The sequence below is a fragment of the Aricia agestis genome, chromosome 17 (genome assembly GCF_905147365.1).
Source record: "Aricia agestis chromosome 17, ilAriAges1.1, whole genome shotgun sequence".
In the NCBI taxonomy this organism is placed as follows: domain Eukaryota; kingdom Metazoa; phylum Arthropoda; class Insecta; order Lepidoptera; family Lycaenidae; genus Aricia; species Aricia agestis.
Genome location: NC_056422.1, coordinates 9,775,238 through 9,788,575, shown reverse-complemented (window position 1 = coordinate 9,788,575; position 13,338 = coordinate 9,775,238). Strand labels below are relative to the sequence as shown.

General features: G+C 42.6%; 1 protein-coding gene across 1 annotated transcript in view; it reads left to right on the top strand.

The window, feature by feature from the left end:
- Positions 1–13,338, top strand: part of LOC121735293 (mitogen-activated protein kinase kinase kinase 7) — a 31,451-nt gene that overhangs the window by 15,858 nt on the left and 2,255 nt on the right. The window contains exons 8-9 of the mRNA XM_042126069.1: positions 11,405–11,583; positions 12,100–12,210. Coding sequence (XP_041982003.1) covers positions 11,405–11,583; positions 12,100–12,210 — 290 coding nt within the window. The remainder of the gene's footprint in view (positions 1–11,404; positions 11,584–12,099; positions 12,211–13,338) is intronic.

The following is a 13,338-nucleotide window of genomic DNA, read 5'->3' as shown; positions in this document are numbered from 1 at the left end:
ACTCGCAACAAATTGCAAGTGTATTTAGACGTTTTCATGAGTAAGTTCCTTTTTGTGTGAAACGAATGGTTTTTTTTTGTGAACGCTTTGTGGAAAACGTGAAAAATATTCTCAGAATGTTATTTGACTAATGGTACATTCAAACGCGTATGATATAACGATACACTTACAAAATATCAAATTGTATAAATTATTTTTAATGGGCCTTATCGTTTATATTAATGGGGATCTTAAAACATTAGAAGATGAATAAAAACAAAATTGCTGTAGAGCGTCCACATTATAATAATATAGAGAGTTGAGGGATTCTAATAAATTATTTTTAAAAAATTTGAAAATGTCTGTCATTGATAGCGTTTAGTTTAATATATTATCTCCAGAGAGTGCCGGCTAACTACTTAGTACTTAGCCGATATCAATCATCAACGCACGTGCAGTTTCAAACGTAATAACTCTATGCCGAAATGATTGAAGCGTTTTGAACATTTCATAATAAATCTGACACCGGTGAAATCAATTAACTGCTATATTAGAGTTCATCCACACTTCCGACTAACACTGTCGGATGATAGTTAATAGAGATTAAAAGATGAGTATGTAAATTATTGCAGAAAGTAGAGTTTACCGTAGAAAACTCTCTACGAGTTTTCAGTGGCACCTACCTTACACGTCTTTTCCTCTTTTGGTTGCATCTAAGTTCTCACTTAAGCATTCGACGTGTTATAATATAATCCTTTATCTTTTCTATTAGTGTAATCAAATTTAAATATAGATAAACCTAAATAGTTACCTAGATGATATCTGGACACAATTGTATTCCCTGTCTCGTCTCTTAAATCCCTCTTTGTCATTTTTTAAATGTCCACTTTGATCACTACATTTACCAGTGCTACTTTACTACGCCTGCGTGGTCCAGAGTTAAGAGCGTGGCTCTTGACTCGGAGGTCGTGGTTTCGATTCCCGCGTTGGAAACATGTTATTTCCAAGTTTGATTAGGACAATGCAGGCTAATCACCTGATTGTCTGATAAGTAAGATGACCCATGCGTCGGATGGGCATGTAAAAAGTCGGTCCTGCGCCTGATCTCTCGCCACTCGCTAATCGTGTCGGTCTTTCGTCCCACTGGGTTATGAGAGTAAAGGAATAGAGAGTGCTCTTGTGTACTGCGCACACACTTGGGCACTATAAAATTACTCCTGCGTACCTGGCCTGGTTTCAATGAAAGCGGTCACCGTCACCGAAACCGGTGTGGGGGTATTATATATTTCAATACTTTTGTGTGCTCTCGCTCTAACGTGGCCACTAATATCGCCACTAAGGCTGCGTTTCCACCAGAGATGTGTTGCGAGGAATGTGTTTTTAAGATCCAATAGAAACGCTGCGCTGAGCGAGGTTACGGCAAGCTCACATCAATGAAGCGTCAACATCTATTGGTTTTCAAAAACATCCCACGCAACACATCTGTGGTGGAAACGCAGCCTAAAGCTGCTCTCTTTGTCATTTTTAAGATGTCCACTTCAATCACTACATTTACCAGTCCCACTATCATTTGACTAGTTTTATGTGCTTTCGCTCTAACGTGACCACTAATATCGCCACTAAAGATCGGGCTGTGAAATAATCGGCTGTCAAGTGACACTGCCAAGCGCTGGGGAGCGTCGAGTGACGCTTTCGGCGCGCCGATGAATCACTGCTAATTATTTTATGATGCGATAGCTTATAGTAAACAATGACCAGGTATCAGTAGTACTCGGCCACCGTCCAAATGCCCGACGGCACTATATCTATCCCCAATGCTACGGGTATTGGTATATTTGAATTCGATCCAGGGGCACCGATCTACGCTCGGGGCCCGAGCACGAAATAAACACTGGGTGCTCCGTTACATTTAATATTTTCGTTATATTATATCCAAATTCGATAAGTGCATTCACTTACAAATCAACACTTTTCCGAGTAATCAATTAATGATCATGATGAGGAAAAACTAGTGCAAATCAGTCTTTTTCTTTTTGTAAAACGGTTCGAGTTTGTCAAATTAAATATATAGCAGCGAATCTTTTGAAGAGCTTGCTGCCTGTTTCATCTCTTTTCTAAAGGAATTCAAGAATCTTGGCAATAAGTTGCACACGACCGCACAAATCGTTTTATTACTTTAACACATTGAAAAACTTTATGTATTAGATCCTCAAGTTTATCAATGTCCACATCACACATGTCTCGTCAGGAGATGAAAGACTCTTCAGTAAGTTTATTTCGAGAGCCCTCCTAGTGCGACACGCGTGTGACAGATGCTCGCGTGCGTATCTCGAGCTGTTTGTAATCTGTTTTAGTGCCGTATCATAAGCGAGACGACTTCGTCCACTTTGAAGTCCGGATGGGAACGTTTATCAGGTGTTCGAGCCCTTAGCATAACGCCTTTGATTTCTTCAAAAACACAGATAAGTCCGGAGCTCGTAATTCTCTAGCCATCAGCGAAACAATGGAATATTTGAAAATAAACAGTGCGGTGAGACATTTTGCAGACGGCGCTTAGCGTGAATCAGACCGCTAAACGATTGCCTTTATAGTTTTGATGGTGCGCAATCGGGCCGTTGGCATCGAGGAGACGTGACTAACCGTTGGCCGCTCTAGATACTATCAAAATATGTGACAAGTTTATTTCTATTCGGAACAACACATTCTCGATATATCCCCCCTCGGAGAACATCTGCTGATTTTTTCACCGACGTAACTAGGTCGGGGCTCGCTCCCGCGTCACCGGCCGCCTACCCGTCGTTTACGTTTACGCAGAATCGTTACTCTTCTATGACCTCGGCTCGCTGTAATACCGCCGATTCTCTGATCAATTGTGTAGTTGCTTACTGGATTCACGCGTTTATGTAACGTTCGTAGCTACGATAAAACACTTGGATGCTCGGAAAATAAATTGGTTGGGTTTTTTACCCGTTCAGCAATTCGAGTTCTAGGTATGTAGTTTTTCCATTTTCATTTCTCTGTTGATGTGGAGATATTTTTTTTTTATTTTTAAGTAAGGATAAAATAGTTTTATTTAATTACTATCCTGTCATAGTTATTAACTACTACTGTTTGAGATAGCTTATCAAATAGATGCTTGACAATTTTGAACATCTTGCATTATTCTAAATTTCAAATTTTCCTTTTAAACCGTTTGCATTCGCTGTAGAAATTAACATGACCCGTTATATTTTGAAACCTCTTAGTCGATTCTATTTCTTTTGAATTTATATCAATCTTAGCGGCAGCAATTGCATCAATCAACGCACTTCCAAACATTGCATCAGTAGCTCTATATGTATAGCGCGTCTATATCAACGTTAAGTACAAGTGTTACTATAATAGTTTTAATTAAAAGTATATATTTAAACGTATCGGCTCAGGAGCGCCCCAGAATACCCGCGTGACTCAGCCCGACCACGGCGTCTCTGCCAATCGCTACTATATTGCTTCCTGCATCACGATTTTTATTAATTCTATACTAATATAATAAATGCGAAAGTGTGCCTGTCTTTCTGTCTTACCTCTTCACGCCCAAACCGCTGGACCGATCTTGCTAAAAGGTATGGAGATACTTAGAGTCCCGGGAAAGGACATTAGGGTACTTTCTATTCCAGAAAAATGTACGGTTTCCGCGCGATAAATTAATTATGGCGCAACGTAGTTGCGGGTGTCATATAGTTTTTAATTAAATTTGAAATTTTTAAGGAAAGAAGAGTTTTTTGTCAATAACGCTAACATTTAAAAACTTCTGGATTAGAGTTAATGGTACTCAAATAACTTATAGGCTAGATAACAGTAAACATACTTTTCTCAAAACGGTACTCGTGGGAAAACTGCTGTTATCTTTGCCAAGTAAAATATTACTCGTTTATTACCCTCGATAGTTTCATTGACACTATCCATTCTTGTTGTTGGTGATTTTTTTTTATTCCATGTTTTTAAAAAGAAATTAAGACGAACCAGTCAATAATCTTAAGTGTGTTACCATATTTTCTGCCCTTTTGTTCTTATTCTCAACTTCTGATAATATATCCTACGTCTATAATATTTTATTTTTGGGTCAGGATATTCGAAGTCGAGCAAATATTTTAATCGGAACGTAATCTATCTGAAAACGATAGCGAGAACTGCCCCAGATCCAACTTTGCGTTGAATTTGGCACGAAATTGTAAACTGCCCTCATTACAATGGCTGATCAAAATACACAATTACGTCTTAAAAAGTGTGTTACATTCGAAGCGCGGATTCGGGAACTTGTAAAACTCCGGTTTTATTGCCGCGGTCTTACTCACGTCCTCGCAAATAAATTGTCGTTTCTTTTTGTATTTATTTCTGCCCTTTGTATAATTACGCGCAAGGACAACTAAATTCGTCCGCCAGATATATCCGAATCGAAGAGAGTGCGATGAATCACTCGCTTTTTTTTCAATTCGGTGTGCGCGTTTTAATTTCCTGTCACTCGCCAAACTTGCTCGGACCTATGGAGGTGGAGATGGAGGAGAACTATCTTATGTGGGGGATATTTGAAAAAGTGTCCAGCTGTACGCAGTAAATAACAGTTGAAAAATCCGCCAAGAGTGGGCCTAGCTGCAGCAAAGGGTATGGAATGAATGTAGCCGTTGGTGACAAAATATAAATTGAAGTATATTAAAATATAACCTAAAATAGCTGACAAAATATAAATTGAAGTATATTTAAATATAACCTAAAATAGCTGAAATAAAAGCTGCTAAATGATTTAAAATTTAATAGTTGCTACTGTAGCGCCACTGTAATTTAACGCATTTCAGCAGACACTTTTTACATACAGAGATAGTTCTCCCCCATCTACACTCCATACTCGGACCGTAAGTTTCAGACGTTGTGCAAATTTTTGGCACGCGCCTTGCAGGTAAGTGACGGCACTCGAGAGTCGAGTCCGATGCGAGAGCAGTAAAAATGTTAGATCTTTTGAAAACACGCTCTGCTACATGTCAGTGTCGGAATCAATTAGCCAGATATTATCCGGAATATCGAATGGATAATTCCGAAGCTCACCGAAAACTGTCGTCTGTCACTCCGCCTTGATTCCGTGACAAGTGGGATGACGCAGACAGTCTGCGTTCTGTCTCGATTCCAAATCGAAAACATATTAATGCCACGAAAATCAAAGGAAGCTTAACTTTAGATTTACGGTTGGATACGGTTCGCACGGATTCTGTCACATCAAACTACAGAGTCCTCTTAAGATGCTAGTCAGGTCTTAATCTTGAGTTAGTATTTTGGGCGATGAAGCATACACTTATTTTATACAAAATATTGTCACAAAAAGTTGTTGATATAAATGCACCGTGCTAGTTTCTAACGCCGCTTCTTCTCGCAACTGGAAAAAAATTGTCTAACTACCCTACCTGCTGAAAACTATAAATCTGAAATATATTTCGATAAATAAGATATCATAACTCTGAAAACTGAATGATGGGCAGGGGTATGTCGGACTCCCTCAGCAGAGGTTTACCGACTAAAACCCCCCCATGCCCTCGTCAGCGCTACACGTGAAGAAGCGGGATCGCAGTGCATTCACCGCGTCCTCCACAGCGCTTGCCGCTACCGGCACCTCTTCGACAGCAGCTGCTTTTGCCGCCGCCTGTCTGCACCGAAAGGCTCCCCGGGCATCGGGGGAGCCTTTCTCCTCGAGGCCTATGTTGCGGGCGGTGATCCCCCGAACAACCACCCACAGGCCTAGGCTTCAACCTCCATGGCGGGGGCGATTTCACTCGACCGGCCTTATTGGCTCCAGGCCGCTTACGCGGCCGAGCCTTGGAGGGAGCCTTGCGCTTTCTCCTCGTGCTGGGAGGCTTGCTGTAAAACAGCCGTTACTCCCCAGCACGTGGTTGCTCTCTCTGCCGAGCTCTGCGCAGAAGAAGCAGCTGGGCTCCTCCGCGCAGTCGACGGCCTTGTGCCCCGGCTTCCCGCAACGGATATACGTGGGAGAGCCATGCTTCGGCACGAATGGGCCGGCTCGACCGGAGAAATACCACGTTTTCACAGAAAACCGGCGTGAAACAGCGCTTGCGCTGTGTTTCGCCGAGTGAGTGAGTTTACCAGAGGCCCAATCCCCTACCCTATTCCCTTCCCTACCCTCCCCTATTCCCTTCCCTTCCCATCCCTACCCTCCCCTATTACCCTATTCCCTCTTAAAAGGCCGGCAACGCACCTGCAGCTCTTCTAAAGCTGCGAGTGTCCATGGGCGACGGAAGTTGTTTTCCATCAGGTGACCCGTTTGCTCGTTTGCCCCCTTATTTCATAAAAAAAAAAAAAAAACGGAGCTATTCCCGCTACGGTCTACCAGGGACTGGCAGCTCGGTGCCAGGTGGCCGGTGTCCAGACATCGGTAGCACCGCTTTGGCCTCGCGGCCAGCAGCACCACTTTTGCCAGGACCAATCCTACCTGCAGCCGCCCAGAAGTTACTAACTTCTTAGCGGCGTCCGTGGGGACATAGAGCCACACGCTCCGTGCGCCCCTGGGGCCTACCGTGATTTTGCCCGACTTTGTCGGTGGCCGGGCAGCCGCCTTCTTTTGCCGCCGCCTTGATAACATCGGCGGCGGTCGCTGCGTCGTCCATGCCGGAGACGGGCAAATCTACTCTTTGGACAGGGCGAGCGATTTTCACTGCGTCCCTATCGAGGACCTCCCTCATTTTGTTCGCGAGGGCGTCCGCCTTCTGCTGGGCGTCTTCTCCGGTTACCTCCAGTATCCGGGCAGCCGTCCTCGCCAGTCGTAGTCGTCGTCGTCGTTTTTGTGGTTTATACCCACTTCCTCCAGGTCGATCCGACTCGTCGCCTCCTTCAATATAGAGGCATACGTCACGCTCTTGTCCACCTCCTTCTCCAGCGTAAAAGTTATGGCGGCGGACTTGAACGGACGCAGCCCTTTCTTCTTTTTCTTCTTCTTCGGGGCGGCTGTAGATGGTGTAGCCGCCCCCTTCTTCTTCTTACCCTTCAGACCCACCGTGGTCCAAGGGGTCTCTGTACGGGTGGAGCTGGTGTTCGCTCCCCCTTGCGCCGCCTCCTGAGCGGCCATTGTGGACCGCTTCTTCTTTTTCCTGGCCTCTTTAGGCCTAGGCGCCGTGTGTGCAGCAGGGGCCTCTAGAGGGGCCGATGCAGCAACTGACGGTTGCGACTTCTTCTTCTTAGCCGGTTTCCCTTTCGCCTTGTGCAGAGGGGGTCCCGGCATTTCTTCCTCGATCGGCGGCCTTTTGTCCGACGCCAGCGAGGGTCTCCGTCTCGGCTCGGGCAGAAGACGGTCCTCCAACCCAGCAAGCCTGGCGTTGAGCATATTGCCAAAAGTCTCCACGTTTGCACGGGAGACTTCAGCCAATAGCTCACGCACGTCACCACCAGTTGGCTGGGAGGTCTGTCTGCGCAACTCGCCGAGCTCCTGGCGTAACTTCGCCACTTGCTCTTCGAGCCGCGCATTCTGAGCTTCCAGCCTCTTGATCTCCTCCGATGAGGAACGATCTTTCAGTTCTTCGAAGACCATTTTAATGGTCGCCACCGATTCTTTAAGGTTCCTTACGTAGGTACCCTTAAGATTGGAGGACTTCGTGGCGACCATGTGGCGACCATTTCAATGGTCTTCAGCGAAATCTCCACCGTCCTCATGAGATCAACGCCTGTCCGCTCCATAGCCTCTTCTCGCGAAGGAGAAGAAACGGGGAGTCCGTATTGGGAGCGGGCGGAGCTGATAGTCGCTCGCGTTTTCTTCGCCTCCCACGCTGCGTCAGCGATAATAATAATAAAATCATAATATGATTAATTTTTCTAAAATCGCAAAATGCAACTCTGCTTGCAATTCATTTCTGTATTTTTGTACTGATTTGACATTTATCAGTTTGACAGTTTTTACAATTCATTTGCTGAATTGATTGAGAGGAATTGCTAAATGTGATCATTTTAGCCCCGCAGGTATTGGTCTCATGATGCAGATTCTAGACAATGATAATAATAGACAAGGAATTTATCGCACGGCTATAAATAACATCACCAAAGTACAGGTTGCAATTGTTCATATTTCTACTGACTATTGCCAAGATAAATCACAATAGTAATTTCTTGACTTTTTAGTTCCAAAGGTGTATAGGAAAGTTTTGTTACAAATCTCATTTCCATAAGTTTTTTAAAATGAATCTAGCAGATCATTATTAAAATATTTTTTCTGTATTATAATTCATATAATGTTCTGTAAGTATAAGATTAAAAAAAAAGAATCCGGCCAAAAGAAACATAAACTTTCCTCCTTTCCTCGTTCTGGGGACTAATATCTATTGATTACATTATAAATCAGATGTACCAGTTTTAGCAAAAGATCCGTTTTATTTTATATAAGTATTTGTCTTGTTTTTTCGAATTGTTGTTTCGCATAAAGTTGTCTATCGAAAGTAACTGAAAATATCTCCAAGAAAATTTAATGTTATGTAGCCTTTATAAATATTTACAAGTCTTCTAATATTTATCACACGTGACATTATTAAACGGCGACGCTAAATTAATGTTGCGGACGATATCAACAGTAATAAACAAGAGTTATGTCTCTTTATAACACGACGTTGGATTTAAATGGGGTAGTTAAACATTTCTCCGAGGTATCGGTCGAGGCGTGAGTCATCGGGTCCAGAGATGATCCATCAACGCCAGTTTATACCGGTCTGTCAGCGGCCCGCGCGTTAATTATCACACCCGCATCGGCAAAGCGGCGGAAAAGCTAAAAATTGGGTTCGGATTAGTTGTTCCCCCTCTAGGAGTTTCTGGGTTAGACGCAACCCAATTTGCTATTTTCCGATCAGTTTAGACGGACTTTTTAATCGTTGCTGCCTATTTAAGTTGCGTTTTGTAAGTTTCCCTGATCTCATCCAGGAATTCGTCAGCTTTAAATGTAATTTTGGAACCGGAAACGTTGGAATTTCTTCCGACGAAGTGGAAACTCCCTTAGAACGTCTCCGTCTATTCACACATGACAGGTATTTTGTTTACGTCTAATCTACGTTTGTTTTTGCGCACTGCACCTTTGGCTGATGTACAGCGTAATCGGTGTATGAATTAGGGCCGCCTGCGGAGCTGCAATCGTCCGTACACTAAATTATCCCTGCGCAACGGGCACGCGCTTGCGAACACGCCGCCGTCGCCGGCTCCCGTCCAATACTATAAACCCGAGAGTATGACGCAAACGATGCACGAGGTTCGCTCTATGAAAAAACATTCGATAGAGCTCCATCGTATCGCTTCCGACAGTTTTCTTTGCGTGTGCGATGAATATTTTAACATACGGGCGGCAGTTTCCGTCGGGATTTAAAAGGAACGAGCCGCCCGTCGTCCCATAGGATTCCTATGGGACGACGGGCGGCGAGTGCAGCAGGCAGGAGCGCGTGGGCGCGGGTCGTCGACCCGCCGCGATGCGCGCCCTGCCAGTGAAAACGGCAGAAAACCTCACGAAGGGCGGCAGCGCGCGGCGTCCGCATTTAGCCCGCGCTCGCGCTGCTGACTCACCGCGCTACGAATAGCGGCGGTTTGTTTGTTGCACCGCCCGCTCCGCTCCCGCCCGGCCGCGTATTTCGGTCCGCGCGCAGTGCCGGCCGCGCGCTCCCGCCACTCGCACGCACCATGCCGCCCCGCCCCGCGCCGCCGCGGCCGCGCGCGCGCGACTCCGCCTCGCTGCTCACCATCAGGGACACGGTCAGCTGTAGTTGGATATTTTACAGTGAGTGTCGCCAGGGGGCGGGTGGCGCGGACGCGGAAGTGCCCAAGCCGTAGGTCACGTTCTGCGTCAGCGCACCCCGTGCGATATACGACATCGGTTCCTGGGATTGCCGTGTATTTACGTTTTGTATACAAAACCGAGGAGTTTTGAGTTAATCTAAATTTGAGTTACTTGCGTGAGATATTTTTTTGTATTGTGCTGTTTCGATAATGTTGATCCCTATTTTGGGATAAAAGTGATTTTGATTCGAAGGTTTGCGTCTTCGGAGTGATCTACATGTTTTGTAACACATTTTGTAACGCGCATATAACAGGCTGAATCATCTTTAAAATTATATTTTATTTTTATATTCTAACATTGATACGGAAAATTCTGTTTTTGACATTTTATTTAAAACATCTGTTTATTAAAAATTGTTAAATTACAAATACATATTTTGATCCACTTTAAACAGTTTTATAGGTGTAAATAATTTGTTTATAATATGGACTACAAATGCCTACAAATTTAAAACCCAAAAATCTTAACAATAGAGCTAATAAGTACCATATTAGATGCATTAAGCATTAAGCCGTTTTTGATAAAACCATAAAAAAATATACAATATACAAAGATCTGCTATAAATTAAATCGTCCTTGAGTCTACCACTTAAGAGCACTTCAGTATGACTGACAAGGAGAGCACTCAGCACAGTTCCGCGTGATTTCAGTTTTCAGCAGCAGTCGGTTGGTTCTGTCGATGACGTGTTGCTACACAGAAAAAAATACATTTAACCTACAAACGTGGAGTTTTGATCCAAGGCCAAACCACACCAGGCATTTGTGAGTTAGCTTCAGAAACAAAAAACACAAAATACTGCCTGTTAAAATGACTGAAATTAAAAAAAAAAAAACTAAAATATGTATAACAATGCGTGTTTACCTTGAAGCGATGGTCCTGACCTCTTTTATTATTTACCCGAACTATTTATTACTTTACAAATATTTAATTCTTACTAATTATTTAGTTCATTGAATATATTTATTTCGGTCTGGGGCTAATGTGAATTTACCAAATATTTATCACATGAAAGTCATAAGCAAAAAATTAAATCAATATCTTCAAGACGAAATAATCTAATGGCTAAAAGGGCAATCATATTGCTAACTCTTCTTTTTGGTTAGGAGCTGAAGGACTAATTTTAAGCGGCACTTGATGACCTTGAGTCTACTTATAATTATGCCTAGCAGACTTGCTTGTGCATAGGAACTCTAATTTAGTTTGTTAATATTTTTGGTAGTATTTAGCAAACGCCATCTAAATTGAAATCTTGCTAAGCCACTCTTTAAACGACGAAAAAACCTAAAAAAATTATCTTATAAAGGTTCTAGTTCATAATAGGTACGTGCGGAAAATTAACGCATTATATGTTTTCTATGTACCATCGAATAAATTTATTCTGCTTATGGCATACCAACGTACCGACGTTATTTGGTCGCGTTTTGTCGAACCTAGCTGACAAATCACGAATTACATTGAATTGACATTATTCAACCAAATGACGTAGGTCTGTCAACAGGCAGTTGACAGACCTACCAATCATATTCTTCGATGGTACGTTCACGTGTAAGCACAACATTAACTAATCAAGTCCTCTCACCTTTCAGGTAACAGCAGCGCGTCAGCCGGCGAGGGTACAGCGCCCGCGCCGGAACCGGATCCGGACCTTGACTCCATGCACATGATGCTGGACCCACATTTGAGGCCGATCTCGCCTGACCTCACCAACGACGAGAGCAAACGCATCTTCGACGAGCACAAGCAGCTCGCCCAGGAGTACCTCAAGGTAAGCGGTTCATCCTGCTTGCTGGATATGCTCATGATGCTGGAACCACATTTGAGGCCGATCTCGCCGGATCTCACCAACTACGTATTTTGGAGTTGTTCAAGTATTCATAGGAGTCAGGAGACATTGGGAGTTATGATCGAGACATTGTAGCGGGCCGAGCATCGATAATCCTGACAGATTAGTACAGTTTGGCAGAGACCACGTTTTCACGTCGTCTCAACTATTTAATGAATATGACGTCCAACGATATGATATATAGGAACAATATTTATAGGAAACTAGATAAAATCTGCAATTTCGTTGCGCGAGAATTCGTTTCGCGCGGGAACCGTACCCTTTTCCGGGATAAAATGTATCCTACGTCCCTTCCCGGGACTCAAAATATCTCCATACTTTTCAGCGAGATCGGTTCAGCGATTTCAATGAAGAGGTAAACGACGGATAGGCTTTCGCATTTATAATATTATAAATATTTACGGATTAACGAAATAAATGTTGTATTTCTGTTTATAGATTCAGACCGAGTTGGCTTACCTGAACAAGCACAAGTCGGAGTTGGAGGAACAGATGGACGATGAGGAGTTGAGGCAGAAGAGAGAGATTATACAGCTCGAGAATGAGAAGGTAAAACATATATTTTTCTTTACAGAAAGAGTATGCATTGGTCGCGTTTATGCATAATATGTATGTTTAGTGTTACTAGAGATCGCCCAATGGTCGAAATTCGACCTTAGTTTCAACGACATTAGGACTACTACCTATATTTTGTAAAAAATATTGACTTTATAAATTTTTTTTCAACTCTTGTCTCTGGGACTTCGCTGATCTCAGACTGGCCGTGTAAGCATTGAATAATAGTATCTAAGATTCAATAAAAAAAACTATAATCCATTTCCAATTTGTCAACTTGATGTCAACAGACTTCGACCATAAATAGAAGAGTATAATTCGTATGTACAGGCTTGTCACTCAAAAATCTGTCATTTCTCATGTGTGTGTGTTGTAGTGTGAGTAATGTTTTATTTGTTAAAAAAATGTATGATAAAAGCATAATTTTACAATAATATCGACGGGTGCAAAGTAAAAAAAGTCATCTGCAATTTTGAGTTTTTCGTTTTTTTGTAGAAACTAGCTTAAAATATCATGTTCTACAACATACCAAAAACAAAAATTCAAATATCACCTTATTTTTGGTACTTTTGTCACGTAAAAGAAGACATCTACTCTTGTTTTGTGAAATTGCACGATGTAGATGCGGATAACTACCGCTGGTCGTCTATACGCGGGACGCGCGGGGGTCATGTTATGCGGCATAAGCGGCTATCTGCCATATAGCTTTTTCTACGTTGCGATTGTGATTTAGATGTCTCAATTTACTTTTGCAAATTAGTATTGTTTATTATGTTTATGAGTACCTATTTATGTTAATTCTTATTGTTAGCTATATTAATTGACTTCTAATTTGTTACTGTTATTTTTTACTGTTTTTTCATGTTCAGAAAGTCCAAAACGACTTTTTAAAGAAGTTGAAAGTTTCCAGAACATAAGTGATAGATTTATCGAGCAAAATACTGTGTTGCCCGATTAAATTATTGAACATCTTATAGAAAACCTTGATGTGTCACCGATGAAGACAAATGAATATAAGTTAACTTTGTAAGATAAGTCCCCATGATCTGAATACTCTAGGCCAGTCACACCAGTTCACTCTCAGTCTGAAATATAAAATGATTTTGAAAATTTGTCGATCTC